Genomic DNA, 23706 nt, shown 5'->3' on the forward strand with positions numbered 1-23706 from the left:
AGCCACACACCAAAATATTGTGACGTGCAGTGTGTACGTGGTCAGAGTTCTTTTATACATGCATTTCTTCATACTTTATTTTTCTCTAGGATACTGGCAATTGTTGTTATTGTGTTGATCATATTCACAATCCCAAAAGTGATATTGTCTGCCAGCACAATGTTCCTAATTTCCTGCAGTTTTATTGCTTTGTCGGCAAATACCATGTTATTGGAGTTTGTGGTAAACAGAATACAGACAACACCAACATTGGATGAAAAGCTGTGAACGGGCCATTGCTTTTAATGGACAAACAAAACATAAATCTCCTTAGAGAAGAAACATAACAAGCACTGAATGTGAATTATGTTTTGAACGTAAGGAGTATCATCAAAGAAGAAAGAGTTCCTTTTTTAGACAAAATAAATTTAGGTGGAATTTGATCAGTCCTTTTAGTGATAATTATTATGAAACCTCAACAGTAACACTCAAATGACAATTACATAATAGATAAAAATGGAATAACACTTCATTTATTGATCATTTGTTACATAGAATATCCATCATATGTAGGTACTTTTACATTCAAAAAGACAAACAAAAAATACAATGGAAAAATTACCTCTAAAAAAATCTAATCTGTAATCTGTTTCTTTATATGAAATTTGCTCCTAATATATTTGGTACTAAAAGTGATTTATTTAGCATAACTGATTTGTTGACCGCATTATACTTCTATATGACCTCAACATGTTCTTTACTTTACCAACTAGTAATGGCAACTCAGACTGAATAATGGACTCCAGGCCAATTAAAAATAAATCAATATGGATGATTCAGTGATTTGTTGTCAAGTATTTCTTATTGGATTCAATCGTACAACCTAGAAGTTCTCATAGTGGTGAACAAAATGTGTCTGGTCACGTTTGTTCATTTGCTGGCAGGCCTTCTCCACATTCTTGGTCAGACCAGGAGGACCGCAGCTAAACACGCCGATCTTCTCCACCTTTAACAAGAAAACATCACCAGTGGTGTACGTGAGGTTGATATCACTGTCAGTATGATCTAATTAAATGACTCATTTACCAAAATGACTCCTTTAACAAGATCCCATATGAATCACAAATATTTACCGATACAGGAAGATTTAGAAAAATGCAACAGTTAAGGCCCTACAACTGTAAAGATAAATATAACAGTAAGGATAACTATAATGATAACTATAAGACGATAACGATAACTTTAACTATTACCATAACGATAAAGATAACTACAATGATAACTATAACTTTGACAATAAATATAACTATAGCAATAGCTATAAATATTATAATTATAAAGATAACTATAACTATAGGGATAATTATAACGATAAAGATAACTTTAATCATGATAACCATAAAGATAACTATAACAATGACAACAACGGTAACAAAAACAAACAATAACTATAACCATAACAATAGGAACGTAACTGATAAAATAACTAACAATAAATATAACTATAAGGACAACTGTAACGATAAAGATAATTTTAACGATAACCATAACGATAAAGATAACTATAATGATAACTACAAAGATAAGTTATAGTTATCATTAAAGTTCTTTTTGTGGTTATCGTTGTAGTTATTATAACAACAAACTATACAATAACAATAAAGAAAACTATAATGATAACTATAAAGATAACTTTAATGATAAAGATAACTTTAATGATAAGTATAACAATAACTATAACAATAAAGATGACTATAAAGATAAATATTGCTATAACGATAACAAAAACTATAATAATGACTATAACGATAAAGATAACTATAACGATAACAATAAAGCTAATTATAACCAACTATAATGAAAAATATAACTAAAGACCACTATACGGATGACTATATTAGCATCCACGACAACACACAATAATCTACTATTATTATAAGCACATGCTGCAGTCTTGTCATCTCCCAGTTTAAATGCTCAAGCTTTTTTTTTAATCCGATGGATTCTGATTGGCTGTCAATGTTTTATCATTCATCAGCTGGAGAAAAGTGATTGTAAAAGTGATTCCAGCGATATTGTTCCTCTGTGTCGTTATTGTTGGGGTGTAAACTTTCCAATTCTCATAGAATTAGAATGATTATTAAAAACGTTATAATTATCGTTATAGTTAGCATTTTTGGTGCTTGCATGCATAGATGCTAATTATTTGGCTTCTGACCTCTGGATGAACTTCCTGTAGTGAGCTGAGAAAAGCCAAAAAGGGTGGGCGGCCGAAGTGTGTGACGGAGCGCAGGCCGGTGAACAGACTCCTGTTCCACACCTTCTGAAAGTGCCGCTCACAGACATACTTGACAAAAGAGAGACAGAGAGAGAGAGAGGTGATTGATTTTACACCCAACCATAACTTCATATCAGTTAACTTGCTTTTAATTTCATAACAGTAGTTCAATGGAATTTACAGCAACTATATAAACCAATAAAACCTAATTTCATTCTCATATAAACAACGGATTTACCAGCATGGTGGTGCGGAGATCGAATTTCTCAGCCAGCTGTGTGATGTAGATGTGCACTGACACCAGCTCCTGAGCGTCCATGTCCTCCACCTCTCTTATGATGTCAGACACCCACTCGAACTGACGCTGAGTTCGTGTCACCCAAATAAAGTACACCTGGATTCAGAGGACACGTTAAGAGTCATTAAAAAATGTATTCATTAATTATAGGACATTGAAAACTATTTTTCAAAGGCTGTGTTGTACCTTTCTGCAGTGAAATTTGAACTTGACTGAAGATTTGAACACCAAGTCTTTTAAGATGGAAGCGAAGGGTGTGACTCCAATCCCAGCACCCACCAAAACTGACACCTCATAGTCTGTCCACTCCTGATGACCCTCCCCAAACGGCCCATCAAGATACAGCTGTGGAGATACAGCAGGGTCATTCATTCAGGCCAAGGAACATAAAAGCTATAAATATATATAATATATATTAGGATAAATTAATGCATTCAGGTTGATCTACATCTATATGATCCAAACACAAACTGTTTGTCCTCGCCTTTGGATATCCTCCAAGCTCCTGGAGATTCTCAGGGGTGTAGGCCTCTCGGAGTTTGCTGGTCCAGGGTCCCACTGCACGGATGTGAAGGCTGAGGGTCTCCTCATGTGGTGCGGAGGTCAGGGTGAAAGGGTGATACTCATCTGTGCCCAGCGCCAGGCATGCGATACGTACCCACTGTCCCGAGCGGTAGACAAAACCTTGAGGACGCTTAAACTCCAGGTAAGTTACATCTGTCAGTTCAGAGAAATTGAGAATCGGGTTATCAGTGCTACTAGTCCACTTTAGACATTCTATTATAAATAACTTTGCCAGTGCATGCCAACTAACTCTCATTAGAGTTTAAGTGGACAGCTTATTTTATGTTATTTTAAGGTTATGTTATTTTAAGTTCATATGTACACGCAGAGAAACTTATAGTCAGTGTTGGGGGTAATGCATAGCAAATAACAAAAATTAGATCAGATCACTTTTCAAATAACTAGTAAAGTAACACATTACTTGTAAATTTACAATAATATATTTTAGCTACTTTTACAAAAAAGTAATGCAAGACATTAATGCAAGAGGCAGATGCTCTTCCTTCAGCCGGAGGCTTATTAATTTCACTTTTGGTGTGAAAGGGCCTTTACAGTTGCCAAAAACAAAACTTATATATATATATATATATATATATATATATATATATATATATATATATATATATATATATATGTGTGTATGTATATATATAAATTATTATTATTATTTTTTTGCTATTAAAAATAAACAAGCAAGCCCAGTTCAAGTGACAAAGATTAACGCAAAATTAACGTAATGTATTACTTCCCATTAAAAGCAACAACCATAAGTAACACAATTAGTTACTTTTTTTTATGGTGTAACACAATATCGTAAAGCATTACTTTTAAAAGAAACTTTCCTCAACGTTGCTTATAGTCAGTAGAATGATCAGTGCTAGCAGTCTACTAATAATGACTCATAGTTGACATGCAGTTGCAAAGCTACTTATATTTAGTGGAATATCTAAAGTGGACTATTGAAATAAATTGTTACCCTATTGGTGATTTTAGACAACGTTTAATTTTAAAATCAATAAAGTGACTCCTGGATTTGCCTCGAGACTCTTGTTCTGAAGTGCTGTATTATTTTACAGCTAGAGCAATTAGAAGTGAACACTTTACAGCACATGAGACACCACTGTGTGCTCAGGCCCTTGAAGAGCGTTGTGGTGGATTTGCTGAGCGTATTGTCTACCTGAGGGCAGCAGCTCCGCTTTCAACACTGGGATCTCCACCTTGTTCCTGTTGAGGCTGATGAGCTTGTCCAGGAGGAAGAGGAGGCCCGGGGGGATCAGGTAGATGTGGAAGCGGGGCTCCTGGAGGAGGGCGTAGCTGCCGTGGATCACTGTCTGCCAAATGAGATGAGAGAGACAAGAGAGGAAGTCCGTATTCACAGTTCCTGTGGCCAATGTGCTCACCAGACATGTAACTTTCAAAACAAAACAAAACTAAACAAAAAACTAAACAAATGGCTGAGAAAAATCATATTGTTTTTTTTTGAAAAAAACAAAAAAAAGAAACGTCATTTTTTTCGTCATTTCTTTTACTTTAAAAATTGCAAAACATTATTTATTTATTTTTAAACAAAAAGTGTAAAGAAGTATTCTAATGAATCATTTATGGATTTTTTTCCTTTCACTCTCTTACTAACTGAATTTCAACTATATTAGTTTTTCCTAGTACATAATTCTGAAGCTCATAAATGAATAGGTATTTTTTTCCTTTACCAGGACATAGACGAGCACATAGAGGTGGTGTGTGATCCAGAATCCTCTAAAGCTGATGCGTCTGAAATAGCGTGAGGCGAAGACGTACATAAAAGCAAAAATCAACAGCAAAAGAACCCCAGTGAGACCTGAAAGAGAAACACAACAAAGCTACAGCAAACACACATCAAGAAAAGTAATATACCGACTTTAGAAATGTAATACTGAATACATCCGAACAACATTGAATGAGCAGCTATACCAGGAACTGTCTTGAAAAACCAGAAGGTCCATTTCATTGGAAGCTCAGATCTACAATTGATCAAGATACAGAATATTAGACAAGGCTCCTGCACTAACAGAGATTCCCAGCTAACAAACATATGCTCTAAGAATGCTTTATGAAAAATTTGAATTTATGGATGTTCTCTGAACATTCAAAACATCCAGTTCTGGTTACATGAACATTTGATCATTTTGTAAAACATTATGGAAACGTTACTTTTGAATGTTACTCTGAACCTGAAACCATCACCATATGTGTACATATATATATATATATATATATATATATATATATATATATATATATATATATTTGTGTGTGTGTGTATCTCAAGATCAATTGTATTAATTACCCATTGTTGGAGAACACTCTAGGAAACAGGCAGGCAAGAATACTGAGGTCACTGATGCAGAAAACATAAACGTTGACCACATGCCCCAAACTGTGAACAACTGGCACCAAAAAAAAAAAAAAAAAAAAAAAAACTTAAATTAAAAAAGAGTAAAATTATTGCTGTTTAGCACATCACTTTGAGAAAATGTTACAATGCAATGGAACTTTGAACCCTGGCAATTGAATGCGTCAACTGACATATGTCATAAAACTGCACAAATATCTTTTGACATGCAAAGTATTAAAACATAAACACGCCGATGTAAGATTCTAATGAATCATATCTATAGTAAAAAAAAAAAAATTGAGAGTGCACATAAGAAGTCCAAGTATTAAGAGATGGCATTTTGTACGTAGAGCGAATGTTTCTCTTCTGACCTGAGAGGACGACAGCAGTCATAGCCATGTGACGGTGAAGGTCGATGGCCGCATCGAACGGGATGTATCTGTTGAGAAAAGTCTCTCTGCACATGGTTATCAGGTTACGGCACACAGTGAGGAGCATGTAGGGAAACAGGAAGGAGATTGCGGCCGCAGAACCGCGAGACACGAGCACACCCACCATGGAGGTCTCTGGGATGCCACTGGCATGGGCCTGTAAACCATAATCTACAAACATTGCTATTGGTTTGCAACTATTAGTGAGGATCTCCAGTGTTACAAAATAGGGACAGTTCAACATGATCACAATAAATCAAATCAGGCCTTAAATATGCACAATACAATGTTCAGAGATGAAAAGAGAGAAAATAATGGGACACTTACAATAGCATCTTTCCAGTGCTAGTCCAGCAGTGATCCCGTATATAATGACTGTGCAAATGATATGTCTTCTGTAGTTTTCTATGAAGCGTTTGACCTGCTGGATGCATTGCTGCACTGCGTTCCTGTTGTAGCGCTCCCTCCGAGGCCTCACGTACACTTTAGGGATGTTTTGTTCAGTTCTAACAAGGGAAACAGAACATATTCTGCTTTAATTAGGGTGGCTTGACAGAAACAACATACCTTTATTGCTCAAACTTGGGTTGAGCATTTTAACTAATTGGATAGACAGACAAATGGATAATTATCTAACTAGACAGAGAAAAAAGCCAGTTAGTTAACCCAAGATGTGAGAAAAATTAAATAGAAAGACAGTCAGATTGACTAACTACACAGAAAGACATGTCAATAAATAGATAACTAATTAGACAGACGGGTGGATAGGTCAGCTTGCCTGGAAGTTTCTAGTATACTTAATAAGACCTTGATTAGCTGGTTCACGTGTGTTTATTGGGGTTGGAACTGAACTCTGCAAGACACCGGCCCTCCAGGAGGAGGATTGGACATGTCTGGTCTAGTTAGTTATTTATCAGTAATGTATCATAGTAACATCCTTCCTAAACATCTCCATCTGAGAGCCGTGGAAGTGGAGCAAGGCCTGTGGAGTGAATGATAATGAGCAACACTAGCTCCACCCCACTCGTCACACACAAGTCATCAACAATCAACATTCACTTTGTCTTCATAATATGTAAAAGTCTAGTTATTTCTGCTTCTGCATTATTAGCCAGTTTAATTTTGTCACAGTCAACTAAAAATGATGACGTTCAAAGCGAAACCTGACCAATATAACGTCACAGAATGGCATCACTTCCCACAAATACAGATTGCCACATTGCTCAATAGCCAACAAATGATGGGTTTCACAAAGGCTTAAATCGAACACCTAGCTGAAATCCTAATGACCATACATGTCAGAACATGTTTCGTAATGCAACACATGCTTTAAAATGACCATGACAGAGATAGTAACCATAAATACAGTGGTTTCAGTCCTCGCAACCCACCGCTCTGCACATTTTGCATGCATCTCTTATCACTTCAGACATTAGTTCTATTTAACCATAAGTGCACTACGAAGTAAACTTTATAGGAAATTCCGCCTTGATTCCAGTAAGAATGGAGTGTATGTTCCATTCGAATTGTGCAAGATGTGAATTGAAATTGTATTATTTACAGAGGTAAAGTCACACTTCTCTAGTAAGTTTCTTCTGTGTGTGAAGACGCTACAGGCTGTGGTGTAGCGCAAATCTGTGAATGAATGTTTCGAAGTGAAGTAAACTTCAACGTACTTCTTGTGCTCAGGGAGTGGGGAAAAGTGAATGTTGTGTACGGACCATTGCAATCGGAACACAGCTCATGAATGGAATTCTCTCTCTATTCTCTCAGGTGTGTTAAATTAAAGAGAGCTCGCGGTGGGGTGGTGGTGGCACGAGGACTGAAATTGAGAACCACTGCATTAACATCTCACTTCTTGGTCTGTCTTTGACGAAGTTCCTGGTCTTGCTCCCCCTCACGCCTGTGAGTAAGCTCTTCCACTGCTGAAGGACTACAATAGAAATAAAAAAATACTTAGCTATATTACTCTTATTCTTTTTTTAAGTGCCAAATGGATTTTATGTTATATTTTTTTTCTTTACCTATTTTTCTTAATGAAAGATACTCGCTGTTGTCTGGCTATTTTTTTCTTTCCAAGTACTTCCATGCCTGGGAATACAGGAACAACAGTTTCAAAGTAAAATGCCACTGTATTGAGTGAATTAATAAATATAGACATGGAGGATTAGACCATGACCTTTAATACTGAGCTGAGCTGAATGGTCTCGCAGCAGAAGGTGAAAGTCCTCCCAGGAGAAACAATCTTTGTTGTAAAGACCAGCTGCCTGAAGCATAGCTGCTATACCATCATCAGCCTGACTCTTAGATAGAGCACTTTCAGAGATATCAATGAAAGACCTGTACAAGACATGAGGAATGTGACAAGCAGAAAAATGTAATCTGACTTATAAAAGAATATATATATATATATATATATATATATATATATATATATATATATATATATATATATATATATATATATATATATATATATCTATATATAGATATATCTATATATCTATCTATATATAGATATATCTATATATAGATATATCTATATATATATATATACTTTTGTTCTCTACAAGGCTCAAAAAACATCAGAAACGACCTGAGTAGGAAAGTGAACTCTTCCTTGGACAAGAAGCCATCTCCTTTAATGTCATGCATTGAAAACAAAAGCCTAGACTTTTCCTCAGGAGTACCTGGATTTGAGAGCAAAAACACAAAATATTAACACCCTTACACTGTAAAACTGTAACATTCTAACAATAAGTTTACTTTGTAACATTGTAATGCCGCAAAATTGTACAACTGTAACATTCTAACAATGTAAAGTTACTTTGTAACATTGTAATGCCGCAAAATTGTTCAACTGTAACATTATAACAAAGTATGGTTACTTTGAAACATTGTAATGCCGCAAAATTGTACAACTGTAACATTCTAACAATGTAAAGTTACTTTGTAACATTGTAATGCCGCAAAATTGTTCAACTGTAACATTCTAACAAAGTATGGTTACTTTGAAACATTGTAATGCCGCAAAATTGAACAACTGTAACATTCTAACAACGTAAGGTTACTTTGTAACATTGTAATGCCACAAAATTGTACAACTGTAACATTCTAACAATGTAAGGCTACTTTGTAACATTGTAATGCCGCAAAATTGTACAACTGTAACATTCTAACAATGTAACAAGGTAACTTTGTAACATTGTAAAATCATAAAACTAACACTGTAACATAACACTGTAAAATTGTAACATCCTAACAAGTTAACTTCATAGCACTGTAACATCTTAATTATGTAACATAAGAACATCATAACACTTTAAATTGTAAAACTGTAATATTCTTAAAACATAAAAGGTAAGTTTGTAGCATTGTAATATTACAATATTGTAACATAGCAGCCTTCTTATATCAAAACACTGTAAAACTGTATAACTATAATATCCTAACAATGCAACAAGGCGACTTTGTAGCATTGTGACATAATGTAGCATTAATAAACTTTATCACTCAAACATTGTAACCACATAACACTGTAAAATTGTAAAACTGAAACATCCTAACAGTGTAAGGTCGCTTTGTAACATTTTAATGCCACAAAATTGTATAACTGTAACATTCTAACAATGTAACACGGTAACTAACACTGTAACATCCTAAGTTAACTTAATAGCACAGTAACATCTTAACTATGTAACATCAGAACACTGTAACGCTGTAAAATGTAAAACTGTAATATTATAACAATATAATAAGGTAAGTTTACAGCATTGTAACATTATAATATTGTAACATAACAGCCCTCTAACATCAAAACAATATACAATTTTATAATATCTTAACAATGTAACAAGGCAACTTTTTTAGCACTGTGACATCATCAAACCGTAACACTGTAATGTTGTATCAACAAAAAAACTCTACAATTGAAAGCTGTAACATCCTAAAATTGTAAGAAGTTAACTTAGTAGCATCTTAACACTGTAATATCACAACATTCTAACATGGAAACACTAAAATTGTAAAACTATAACATCCTAACAACGTAACTTTGTAGCAGTCTAACATTGTAGCATTCTAACATTCTAACATTGTAACACTGTAAAACTGTAAAATCCTAACATAACAAGGTAAACCGGTAGCATTGTAACATCACAACATTGTAACACTGTTACTTGGTAGTATTTTTAAATGGTGACAACAACATATATTGAAACAATGAAGAGCAATAAAAAAGATTTTAACAACCTCACCTTTCATGAAAATGACAATAACATCCAGGAACTCCTGAAACGAAAGGTATCCATTACCATCCTTGTCAGCCAGTGTGAACATGGACTCAACAAAGAGTGAGTCAGGCTTCAGACCGAGCACACTGGCGAATTCAGCTCGTGTGAGCTCACACTGTAAAGCTTCTCTGGTCCTATTGCTCAAGTCTCCTGCATCACTTTTATCAATGTCCAAGACCTGGAGTCAAAAAACACATGGAAGATGCTACCTCTTAACTTTGTGACACTTTGCCAGTGGAATGAAAACACAATGACCGTGTAGACATACATTATAAAGAGAGAACAGAAACACATACCTTTGAAAAAGCGTGCTTGAAAAATGTCTCCACAATCTTTTCCCTCTGTGTTCTGGTCACTGCATCTCTAAGAAGCTCTTTCTCACTCATTTCCATCACGGTCAGATTCTGAATTCTGCCCTCCAGCACAGAGCGCAGGTGACTCAGAAACTTTGACCTCTGTCCACCATCCTCAAAGAACAAAACCTTTTGGACAGAAATCTAACAACTTAATGTCTCATTGAGAATCAGTTGAATGATAATAACATCAGAATAAACTACAAAATGCCTACCATATCATACTCTTTGGGGATCTTCAAGAGCAAAGCACGATGCTGATGGTCATTTGATATTAACACATTCAGGTGGTCTTGATTGCTCATGCTGTGAGAACTGAGAAGAGAGCCGTTTTCATCAAAGGTCTGGAATACTTTCTTCTCGTTGAATGCAAGTGTAACTTGTTGAGGTGCTGCATTGTGCCCCAACCACTCTTTGGCTGAATAAATATAGTAAAATGAAGTTAATAAACTCATCTTCACTGGCATTTCAGACGAATGTGACACTGCAGGTGATGTTACTGACCAATAGTTTCATGTGCAGGTTTCTTGTCTGTGGTAGAACCTCTGAGCTTCTTTTGGAATCGTTTGTATCTGGCCGTCCGGACACGAGCAACTACACAAGCTACTATGTAGCTAACTGTTGAGAGATCAGAAAGTTGTAACAGTGGCGTGTGTTGAAAAATGATTGGGGGGCATATACACCCTGACAAAAACTCTTTATTTTAACTAGCAAGAAACTTTGAAAGTGACGTGTTCGATTGTAATAAATTATCCAATAAATTATTTCACTTCAATACAAGAATAACATTTCAATATTTTTTTTTTAAACAAAAAGTGATCAAAAGATGCTAACAGTTTAGGGGAAGGAAGTGAAGATGAAACCATGGCAGATAGCCGGGAGGGTGAGAGTGAGCGTAGGTTACGTAGAAAGATGTGGACATGTGGAGGGGTAAGTGATGTATCAGGGATCATGTTGAGGTTAAGAGTGAGGAGGAAGTGATCCGACGTGTGCAGTGGAGTAACCAGTACATGATCAGTAGAGAAGTATCGTATATAAATAAGGTCCAGTTGGTGGCCTGATTTGTGTGTTGCAGTAGATGACACTCTTTTGAGTTCAAGAGAGGCAAGCAGAGTGTGGAAATCAGCATACAGAGGTTTATCTAAGTGGATGTTGAAATCTCCAAGCATAACTATGGGAGTACCATCCTCAGGAAAGGTTGAGAGCAGCACATCTAATTCATCCAAAAAGTTACCTAATGTATTTTAAGAGGGTAGGTAACAGTAACTGAATGAAATTCATAGGAGTATATATATATATATATATATATATATATATATATATATATATATATATATATATATATATATATATATATATATATATATATATGTATGAATGACACTGACCAACTGGAAACAGGAAGAGTACCACCACCGTTACTCCAAAACCAGCTTTGCTGCTGTTGTCAAAGTAACTCATAGAGGAAGCCTTTGTGCAGGGGTGTAGATCAGAGGCTCTGATTGGCTGAGGCTGGGGGCAGGGATCACCTGAACAAAAAGCCCAACATAAACACATCATGATTTATAATATAATTTTTTGAGGAATATGTTGGTGCATCTTGGTTGCTTCTTACCGTTCACCCAGAAGAACACATTCTTTTGAAGGTCGCCCTCCTCCGCACTAGTAACGTCCAGAAGGACATCATGAAATGTGGTGTTACGTATGGCTTGGATCTCCTCTTCAGTGAACAAGCTGAGATGAAGGATATCTTTCAGTGTTCTGTGTGCTCATCATCTGACCAAACTGACATGGCTGTTTTTTTTTGTTTGTTTTTTTAAGTAATCATCAAATAAAAATCTCTCACCCATTTTGTATGTTCTCAAACCAGAAGCGATCAGCGTTCCTTATTCGTTCAAACTGGTCCAGGATGATGGTGGAAAACACTGGACCGGGTCCTTCCTGTGATTCTAGCAGGCCGCCCACAAATAGCTCAAGTCTGGAGGTATCCTTCTCATACAACTTTTCAAGCACCCTTAACAACTAAATCAAAGAAACAGATAGAACATTACAAACTAGATTTGTGCAGTATCTGAACAATAAGTGGTTGGGTGATTCTGGATATTTGTTATTGAGAGATTCTTGCTGATGGCTGTAGCAGCACCTGTGTGTTATACAGTTTAGGGTTGATCTCGTCCCAGCTGTTGACAGGCAGCATGTTGAGGCTCTCCCTGATCTGGTTATAACTGGGCAGCCCAAAATCACGCCCCCTCTGGATGGTCAAAGCCACTGCATCAGAGCGCGAGAACCTCAAGGGGCCGTACATGTAGTCTAATGGAAAAATGGAATGGAGAAGATGTGTTAAACAGCAGATCTTCTTATTGTCATTAAATGAATTGAAAGAAAAAGCAACCTCTCAAATCCTCCACAATAACGTTGTCCTCTCGCTCAGCGATCTGAGAAGCCATGCCCATTATTAGCTCATCTACATCCTGACTGGACTGCAGGTTTGGATTCTAAAACATTTATATATATATATATATATATATATATATATATATATTTGATTAAATTAAAATAATTTCTACATTTCATTATATGTCTGTGTGTTTGTGAGTATATACATATATATAATAAAGACATTCTTGGGACAAAAACAGTCAAAATTATAGTAAAGCCACCATGTTTGAAATTTAATAGTCTATCATGACTCACATTTCGGTTCCAGAAGGTGTTGCATAAACGCAGGGCAGGAGATTTACTTGCGTCGCTGTTCACAGCACTTTTGTAGTGACATGTCCTGTTTCTGAATCCCCAAAATCACATTTCAACACAATTTTAGATACAATAGAGGAATTTATATGTACACTACCATTTGAAAGTTTGGGATCAGTTATATATATATATATATATGTACAATACTGTCCAAAAGTCTTAGGCTACTAGTATTATACTAGACCCAATCCAGAAGAACTGTGGCAATGTCTCCAAAACACACGAAACCTCCCTGCAAAGCTACCTGAAAAATAATGCACAAATCCTTCTAGGAAAAAAGTTTTTTTTAACACATAGTGTGGTCATGTTGATTTAATTTAGTTAAGTTAATAGAAATTCATTAGTAATAAAATCTATTTATATGATTATTTTTTGATGGCATCCCCACTCCACAGCATTTTTACAGAAATGCCTAAAACTTTGCACAGTACTGTAGCTTTGCAGGTCTCTTGAAGCGTTTTGGAGACATTGCCACAGTTCTTCTGGATTGCGTCTGTCTCAGTTTGTTCTGTTTCTTCATGTTCTTCCAGACAGACTGATGATGATCAGATCAGATCTCTGTGTGGAGCAGATCTCTGTGTGGACTCCTCGTGCAAACAAAAATCTCAATGGATTATTACATTTAAAGGCAAAAGTAATGTTTGGAAATGTAAACTGATATTTCCTACTGACACACTACAGCAAAACATATATATATATATATATATATATATATATATATATATATATATATATATATATATATATATATATATATATATATATATATATATATATATATATATACAAACATGTTACTATATGAACAGAAAGTTGTTAATGTTAATGTTACAATGTCAACATGTTAGATGTACAATGTTAATGTTACAATGTCACGGGATTTGTATCAGTTTTACAAAAGTGATTTGAGCAGTGTACCTTTTATATACACCAGGTGGTGCAAGAGTCAGTCCAAACCTCACAGCAGCAGCTTCAAACTCAGCAGAGATCCCTGGATCAACATATTTCTGATAACCTGCAAAAAAGACGGCGCTGTGTGATTCAGCTCATATTATATATTCCGTTATCAGCTCATATTTACACAAACCACTGTTAAGCCTACAGTACTGCCCTCAGCAGAAAGGACATACAGTACTTGGCATCTGTTAACCTGCAATCACGTAGACGCCAACGACATGCTGTCAACTGCAAAGCCAACTGCATTTTACACAAGCCATGAGACAGATTTTAACAGACCACAGATTAGTCTCGTGTTGCCAAATCATTGACCCGTGGCAGAAGGTCTGCTCACAGCTGCATATAATTGTCCACCTAAACAGGAAGAGACCATCTGACCCACATAGATCATTTTGTTCAATATATCACAATAACAGACAAATAATTTTATATTTGGTCATTATTATTAAATATTTTACTATGTATGTCACTTAAAATTGTATTGTTAATTTGCATCTCAAATGTAACATTTTTATATTTACTATTTTGATTTATTTAGAATTTTTAAATGAGTAATTTACTACTTAAAAGTTAAAAGTAAAAGAAGTTGAAACCTGTATCAAAATGCAATTGGTTATATTAATAGAAATTATAAATATCAAATAATTATTATTATTAATAAGCGCGAACATGCATATGAGTGGAAGTGAATGAAAATCTGATTGTAGTGTGACCTTCAGACGGTCAGAGAACGGACTGTGGTCAGTGGGTGTGCCGTCTGAGCCAAACCACAGATTACTGGAGCATGTCCACATTCAGAACACACACACACACACACACAAGTCTCACCTGGATAGGAAGTCACTGGAGCTCCCAGATAGGCCGGCAGCCACTCATAGAATGCTATATTCTGAGGAAGGATCGATCATCAAATCAGAAATAAGACTGATATATCATTATATTTTTCAAAGTGTTCAAAGGAGATTCTAATGGAAGGAATGGAATCTTTACACTCCTCTAAACTGCCCCGTTTCATGAAGTGAGTCAGTAATAGAGCACCATCTGCTTTACCTGAAATGTGGCAATAACCCTCTTCCGGGCATTTTGGAAAAGCTCTTCATCTGACCAAGAGGGGTGTTCCTCGTGCAGTTTGGAGGCCAGGTAATTGTGGTAACGAAACCAAATAATTCCCTCAGTGACCGTAAAGATGTTCTCATTGGCCCAGGCATTCCCAAACTCTGAGAACACAAAACCAGCAGCTGAAAACAATGTAACAATGTACTTTTTTTTTCCATAAAAGTACTAAAATAATGCAAAATGAGAAGTCACTCTGTTCTGTATCATGCACTTTTGTACTTTATTGCTTAATGTTTTGCCATCTATGGAGCCATTTACAAGAGGAACATAGATTGAAGATTATTTTCAAAAATGATGGTCTATTGGTGTCACATATGAGCATTTTAGCAAACACATGCTCATGCAAAAGGATTGAGGAAAAAGGAATTATTGCAACAATAACACTCCAGTGAGTTTTTCAGTCAAGATGGTTGAACATTACTCGAGTAATGTTTTTTTTGCCCTGTGGGGTTCCTCAGGGTTCTATTTTGGTTCCTTTGCTTTTCTCTCTCTATATGCTGCCTCTTGGCTCGATTTTTAGAAAACACAGTTTGTCATTTCACTGTTATGCTTTTTTTATTTATTTTGCCTGTCAAATGAAATTATGTGGGTTTTAAATCCCTTATAGCCAGTGGCGTAGCCAGGGGAGGGACCTTGGGGAAACTTATTGGCCCCCCAGTGTGCCCCCACCCTTCTACTTGTCTGTCACTCACAAATACAAATCATAATCTTTCAGTTTAGTAAATAACTCATGATTGCGTCGCGATGCTTCTCAACGAGGACCAAGAATAGCGAGCTGCTGTTTTCCAACGAAAAAAAGCACACAGTAAGTTGATCTATTTTATATAGCTTATGTTTTTCGATTAGCGACTTATTGCAGTGCAAGAAGTGTTTGGTACTAACGTTAACGTCTTTCGGTGTTAGACAGACCAGGTTCGATGACGATGTTATCTCCTAGAGCAGACCAAGATGCTAATCAATATATTTACTATTATTATGCATTTAATCACTAATTAATTCATTCATTTTTATTTGTTATTGAGCATTTATTTATTTATTTATATAGCCATTTATGTATTGTTTAGTTATAAAATTGATTAGCCATGTAACTACTGGTCATGTGGTCATAAATAAATAAATGTACTACAACTTAAAGTATTACTCCATATGTTACCGTAGAGCTCCTGTGAGCCGGGGCTGGTGCTGGGGTCCGGCGCGCTCCACATGAGGTAACCACTGCTGCTGCGCTGGGGCATGTCCTGTGAGGCGCCTGACGCCAGCAGTCCTTTGGAAAACATTCTCAAGGCATCGCACCATGAGCTGGACGATCCATAGATGGAGCTGCCATCTATCCATGCTGTCACGTGATTCACCTGAAATGAATTCGGGTAGATCAAAAACCCAGCAGGTCTATTATAAATCCCATACAGTCTACAGGGGCTACATACGCACCTGTGTGCGGGGATTGTTAGGACTTTTGCCCGTGCTCGGATCCCACTCTGCTCTCTGGAACTGAAGCAGGACCGGTTGTGAAGAGTTAGAGCCAAAGACAGGATCTTCTTTATGGACTTTAATATGCATGAACTCAGGTGGACAACCAGGCCTTCGTGATTCTGAGATCTCAGACCACACATGGTAACCTAGTGTAATAATAAAGAGTGGCCATCATAAGGAATCAAATTCTCCTTGATCCGTTATTAAAATTAGTCACTATTAAGAAAACACCTACTGAAATCCTTTAAAATTCTTAATAGAATAACAGTGCGTAGATAGGACTGAAGCATCTGAAAGAGTTCACAGCTTGGGCAGCAAAACTCACTTTCAGACACCTGACAGTAACTCAGACTCAGAATGAACCAAAATACCGGCAAATCTGATCCTATGATGCTGGTTTTGCCAACTCATTCAGCACTACTCCTAACAGTCACTGAACTGAGGAAACAAATACAACCTTAAACTGAAACCAACTGTCCGAAAGAATCAGCTTGCGGAAAAGAATAAAATTTCCAAATTGCCTAATGCTGTGGATTACCGCTAAATAACATTTAGTTTCTAGCACAGATCAATCGTTTCGCTTCATAAGACCTCAATATCTCATCAGGAGCCACTGGCATTAATTTTGTGTTCCCTGAATTGCATTGTAATAATGGCCTTCTGAAGTGAATCGATGCATTTGTGTCTTTAATTTGTATTTTTATTGAGTGAACTATCACTTTAAGGTAAATTACACTCAATAAGCCTTTTCTGGACATTTCTTTAAATGATGTGACACTATTATTACAGGGCTGGCTCTTCAATCAACAGGTTACACCGTGTTTAAATGAAAGCATCACCCACCGAAGGCCACAGAGAGAACGCTTCTGTTCCTGTAGGACATGAGACCAGATTGGCCACTCATCGCTATGTTGCTTATCTGGCGGGGGTTTGGCAGGTGCGGTTCCTGTCGGGGGAGATAAACGCCATCTGCGTACTGCGCCGGAAGGAGACGGAGCAGTGCTGCATCTGTAGGGACAATATCCTGATGTTCCCTTCTTCTTCTTTTTTTTTTTTAAACATAAAAGAAGTATGAATTCACTCACCTGCAGCCCCTCGATCGTGATCTGCCAAATTATTGTACCACCCATCATACCTTTGAACTTCCCAGGTAATGGCAGAATTGGCACCTGTTTGGTTCAAGATCAAAGGAACTTTGGCAACACTATAATAAATTAGTGTGAATCTTTATATAATGTTAGTAAATTGATGATTTAATTTATTCCATGCACATTTCAGCTGTGCTTAAAATAAGATTTATCTAGGATTCTAAATCCAACTTACATCCTAAAATGTCCCTCAAAAAAAAAAAAAAAAAAAAAAAAAAAACAATAGAATAATAGTTAAGATGTAAAATAAACAAATATGCAAGATTAAAGAAAAAATAATCAAAAAAGCTATTTTGTGTCAATGAGCCACTTTTTTGCCACTAATTTTTTAATTGCAAAATATAGGAACATATTTTGAATAACCTTGACTGAAGTACAGCTTATTGAAACACTTTTCAGTAATTTTCATGAATAACAAGAACTCATATTGGCATGTTACATAGTATTTAACACATTTAGTGAATAGTGTAGGCGAATGAGTATTCAAACAGCTGGAAATTCATATATATGTACATAGTGAGGATCAAAAGTCTGAGACCACTAAAAAATACAGTAATTTCTCTATTTAAAATAGCATTAAAAAAATTTTTTGAGGACAGTTAAACTGAAAAATAATAAAAAATTATAATAAAGTTATGCACATTGGTTCACATTTATTAAAAATAGTTTTTATAATTTCAAAATGATAGATAAATGGATGGATAGATAGATAGATAGATAGATAGATAGATAGATAGATAGATAGATAGATAGATAGATAGATAGATAGATAGATAGATAGATAGATAGATAGATAGATGTCGGTGTAGAAAGATCAGATAGACAGACTTTACTCACCAGTAGCTTGACAGAGAACAGACAGTGCAGTTAAAGTCTTCAAGAGTAGCTCACATAAACCCATTCTTGCAGACCAATGAAGCACCTCTTCACCTGAACTACAGAAAACTGCCGTGTGTTCAAGCAGACACAACCTTCCTTTAAGACTGACAAATCCGGGACTTTAGAGCAAACATTAAGCAAATTAAAGTTAAAATACAGTCACGCCTGTCTTAGAGAATAGCAGACCTCACCTGTCCGCGAATAGACCAGAAGGCAGCGAAAATCAAAGGAAGAGTCCGACCCACATCCACACCTGCCTGTTTCACATTGGGTTTATGTTTGAAGGGCTGGTCATGAGCGGTTCACACCTCTCTTTGGGAATACCAATCAATGCAAATCAAATATTTTATTAGGAAGTGCGATCGCTTAAAAGATGAGCGCCGAGAGGATCATCCTATTTCCAGGACACATATTTTCCCGTGTTGTTTCGCGGCTCTCGTTGCGTCCACAGGTGAGTTGCAATGCGGCATTGTTGTTGGGTATTGATTTCCAAATGTCTATCAAGTAACATCCAGTTCTGTCAGACTATGAAGGAAGATCCGATGTCCTTTGATGTACGGTTATCAAAGTATCCTCATTCACGTTAACAATCACCTGAAGGTGCGCTTACCTGGACCGGTTACCTGAGCGGGATCATTTGCATTATAACGGACTGCTGTATGAGGGGCGCTTTCTGTGTTCTAGATCTATTCGAAGTAATTTTTAACGACTGATCTGAAGTGTGAAGATGTGTGAGAGATGGGCTGAGTTAGTTATTTCCGAATTGTAGCCTAATTCTTATGAAGGAAACAAATTTCGAAGGCCTAAAAAGGACACATTTTTTACCTACAAGCATTTGTTAAATCGGGGATGAACTAAAGCTAAATCTAGAGCGCGAATTTCACTTGGCAATATATCGGCAAAAATCGGCTCGAGTAGGGGTTTCGCTGTAGGCGCACTTCAAAAGTAGCTATATCGGCCCTCCTAAAATCACTGTATAATTCGCACACTCGACTGTAATCTGCAATCTTCAGGTAACTGAGCCTCTGGCCAACACTGTCCTGCTTTCAGCTATAGTTCTCGCCTGTGGAGGGAAGATGACTTTCTACGATGGCATTTACCCGTTTTACTCCCTACAAAGGAGCCCGTTCATCGTCGACATCAGCCTGCTGGTCGCGATCCTGGTTTTCTCGGTTCTGGCTGTCAGTTTCCTCTTCATTCTACCGGGAATACGTGGCAAATCGGTAAGTGAGTTGGATCAGTTTGTCTAGAAGGCTTTTCTTTATCTACAGCTTTCTAATTTCTGTGTTATTTTTGTTGAATATCAGTGTCAGTAACACCATTTAGAGTAAAATTCAGTTTTTTTTTCTTTTACGTTTTTAGTGCCCTTGTTAATTTACAAACCTTGTGTAAAGTCTTTTACATCAGCTCTTTATGTCGAAGATGTCTAAAATATCACAAAGGATTTGTGCCAGTTTGTGGGGGGAAAAAAGAAGATTAATATATAATCAATAAAATGTCCTCTTTTTCAGAGACTGTTCTGGACGTTCAGGATAATCATTAGTTTATTTATTGGAGTTGTTTTAGTAGGTGAGTATTTCAAGTATTTTTTTCAAGTTAGTCTGGAACTCAAGTTGTTGCTAGATATGGTAATATTGGCCTCAAAAATATTTTCCTATGTACCTGGAATTTAAAATACAAGAACTACATAGCATTAAACAACATTGCATTGCTAGAGCTCTTTTCTAACCTCGCCAGTTTTTTCGATGACTTTTAACCAAAGTTAAGGTGATAATTAAATTTAATTGGTTCGGTTTGACATATTTGTTACATAATGCAATTGCATTCATGCATTTTTAAGTTTAAGAGTCTAAAAATTCAACTAGAACAAAAGAATGAAATATCTCAATAAGTCCAGTTATCTTGTGTCATTTCATACAGTAAGAGCTGCTGAACCTGTATAACATAGTCTACATTTTAATTCTGTGATCTTCTTGTCCATTTCAGTGTTGAATTTTACTGGAGACTGGGCTGAAGCCAGCGTGAAAGCCAACGCCAGCTACAAATCCTTCAGTAATGCTGTGGTGTCCGCTGAGGTGGGACTTCATGTGGGGCTGTATGGCATAAACATCACACTCAAAGGTAAACCGTATGAGTCATCAAGATTTATGGTCCACTTATCAAGAATATTATTAGTCCAATTCAGGTTTCATGGGTTTTCGATATCCATTCCAACAGGCGACCCAGTATTGCAGATAAATGAGACCATTGACTACAACGAGATCTTCAGGTGGTCGAGCAGCGTAGATGAGCAGTACGATGACGCGTTGGAGCGAGGTCTTCCCAACCCCATCCTTTACATCGCAGAGAAGTTCACTCGCAACAGCGCCTGCGGCCTCATCTACCAGTACAGCTACTCAGGCCGCTTCGCCTCAGCCAATCTGTGGTAAACCAACACACAGACACCACCAATGTCTTACTGTAGTGTAAAGAAACCCCATCCTATTCAACAAATTCAAGCAAGCTGAAGTACAGAATGGCCTTCTCCCACAGGACGGCTTTTTGCTGCTGGCTAGTGGCCAATATCCTCTTCTCAATGCCTGTCATCCTCTACGCCGGTTATATGATGATAGCCACGGCCGCTTTCATTTTCTTCTCCATGGCTTCCTTCTCAACTATATTCAATGTGATCCCATGTGACTTCAGTATAGGTGCAGAGTCTTTAAAGACAGATTACAGCCATTCCTTCTGGATCGCTTTGGCTACAGGTAAATGCTCCTTATGGGAAAGCGTACCACTTTCAAAAGTGTTTGACTTGGTAAGCATCTGTTAAATACAATATCAAATGATATAGATCTGTGGTGACAATATTTTGGTGAACCATTTTGGGTGAACAGAACCAATTTTATTTTTCAGTCTGAGGAACCTTTTGTGCAATATATACTTTACTGGCATTCGAGGTTCCATGAAGACCCTAACATCAATGGAAACGTTCATTCCAGAGGTTCTTTATAGTGAAAAAAAAAGTTCTTTAGATGACTTTTTAATGTTCTTTGCTCTAAGGAAAACAAGTGTTCATGGGAGGATTCTTCTATGGCATCCATTTAAACCTTTATTTGAGGAGTTAGAATATTCCATGCTTTTAAAAATAAAAGTTCCAAAAGGTGGCTTTCACAGTGATGTCATAGAACCATTTTTGAATTCCCCAAAGAACCTTGTGAAGTACATTTAAATATTTTAAGAACATTTCTCCACTATAAAGAACCTTTTGTGCAATGACAAGGTTCTATGGATGATCTTCATCGAACCATTAATGCCAATGAAGAATCTTTTTTGTGTGTGTTTTTCGATTATTTTCAGGTTTGCTGTGCGCTGTGATTGGTTTGGTGGTGGTGCTACTGGACTGTCTGTGTTCTGCGAGGATGAGGGAGGTGTTCAGTGTGGGCGTGGACAACGAGGATGATGAATGCCATACTGGTGAAGGCTACCTCAACTCAGGCTTTCTAGAGGGAGTGATCTATGATAACAACACACAGACAGGAAATGTGTCCTCGTCTCAGCAGATCACTACATTAACAGTACGTTTCAAAGCACAAAGAAATGCATTTGCATTAACATTATCTGAAAAGAAAAAAGATTTGGTCATCATTTACTCACAATCATGTTATTCCAAACCTGTATGAGTTTCTTTCTTCCGTGGAACACAAAAGATGTTCTGAAGAATATACATGCTGCTCTTTTCCATACAACAAAAGCATATAACTATTTACACCAAAATTGTGTCATTGGTTTAAAATTCAATGTCTTTGCTGTTTGATTAAATATTAGTGTTTTTTTTTTTTTTTTTTTTACAGCGACTCTAAGGGGCTGTGTGCTGCCATCCACAACTACTACTTGAAAACTTACACACTGAATTGCTGGGGGGAAACTGCATAATCATAAGTACTGTATATATGTATATAATGCACAAAATTAAAATACAAATTCTACAATCTGTCTATTTCCATTATTTGTGTTACAGTTCTTTTTAGTCAAATGCGATAACATTTGGCAATACCAAGAGTGAATTCATAACCATATGAGCATTGTTTCATTTGAAATACAGTCTGCATTGATTTTTTTTCAATGTGTGATCCATCTGAAATCGGAAGTTCAAAGGTAATTTGATTTTTAATTCTAAAATAATGAATTTATGAGTAATTAATATGCACACACACACCATTAGCTAATAAAACCATAAAAAATATTTTCATTCCTTAAAAAAGAAATAAATGTTAATTGAAAATCACATCTATATGAAGAAGGCTTGAATTGAAGTTGTATAAACTCTACATACATTAAAAAAAAGCTAAAATCAAAACGGAGAATATACAAATAAAATCGAATTCAAAAATAATAATACTATCTCAGTGATACTAAATTTTTTATCATGCATACGTACACATGAATGCAGCTCAGGTTTTCTGATTAGTATATTCTCAGTCTTCATGCTGAAGTAGTAATCTACTGAAATGGTTCGTTCACAGTGTACAGTACCCATTTATCACAGAGACACTGAAGACTAAGCATGTTCAGCAAATGTAACAGCTATCTTTGGATTTTAGCATGCTTTAGCCCACTTGTTAATCTTTGAGTTTGTGAAATGAGTATTGTTACAAAATACACCCTACTGTATTGATCTATTGAACTTTAGTACAGTCACGTGGTAATAGTACTTTGTTAGTTTAAGAACTCAAAAAAGGCTTGAACCAAAAGGCATTTAAAATATATACAAACTAATAATTCTGGCATGGAAGACTATCTGTATAATTGCATTAATAAGCAAGTAACA

General features: G+C 36.3%; 2 protein-coding genes across 2 annotated transcripts; one reads left to right on the forward strand and one right to left on the reverse strand.

Moving 5' to 3' along the window:
• Positions 1-475: 475 nt before the first annotated feature.
• Positions 476-19607, reverse strand: duox (dual oxidase). Its single transcript, XM_026239267.1, has 33 exons — positions 18855-19607; positions 17955-18038; positions 17713-17877; positions 16828-17015; positions 16550-16748; positions 15331-15497; positions 15109-15169; positions 14242-14338; positions 13264-13354; positions 12962-13064; positions 12713-12879; positions 12416-12591; positions 12185-12303; positions 11958-12098; positions 11074-11187; positions 10785-10987; positions 10513-10698; positions 10181-10394; positions 8521-8614; positions 8104-8264; positions 7949-8015; positions 7780-7857; positions 6252-6430; positions 5865-6095; positions 5446-5545; positions 5070-5119; positions 4829-4956; positions 4297-4450; positions 3040-3272; positions 2742-2900; positions 2496-2651; positions 2198-2326; positions 476-985 (listed from the first exon to the last, which is right to left on the reverse strand). Exons 1-33 carry the CDS (start codon positions 18916-18918, stop codon positions 863-865), a joined length of 4581 nt encoding a protein of 1526 aa, XP_026095052.1. The 5' UTR covers positions 18919-19607; the 3' UTR covers positions 476-862.
• Positions 19608-19844: 237 nt separating this feature from the next.
• duox2 (dual oxidase 2) lies at positions 19845-23175 on the forward strand. The gene is made up of 6 exons (XM_026239266.1): positions 19845-20119; positions 20408-20465; positions 20883-21017; positions 21114-21321; positions 21429-21643; positions 22236-23175. Exons 1-6 carry the CDS (start codon positions 19973-19975, stop codon positions 22556-22558), a joined length of 1086 nt encoding a protein of 361 aa, XP_026095051.1. The 5' UTR covers positions 19845-19972; the 3' UTR covers positions 22559-23175.
• Positions 23176-23706: the final 531 nt, after the last annotated feature.

The sequence above is a fragment of the Carassius auratus genome, chromosome 50 (assembly GCF_003368295.1).
Source record: "Carassius auratus strain Wakin chromosome 50, ASM336829v1, whole genome shotgun sequence".
NCBI classification, from domain to species: domain Eukaryota; kingdom Metazoa; phylum Chordata; class Actinopteri; order Cypriniformes; family Cyprinidae; genus Carassius; species Carassius auratus.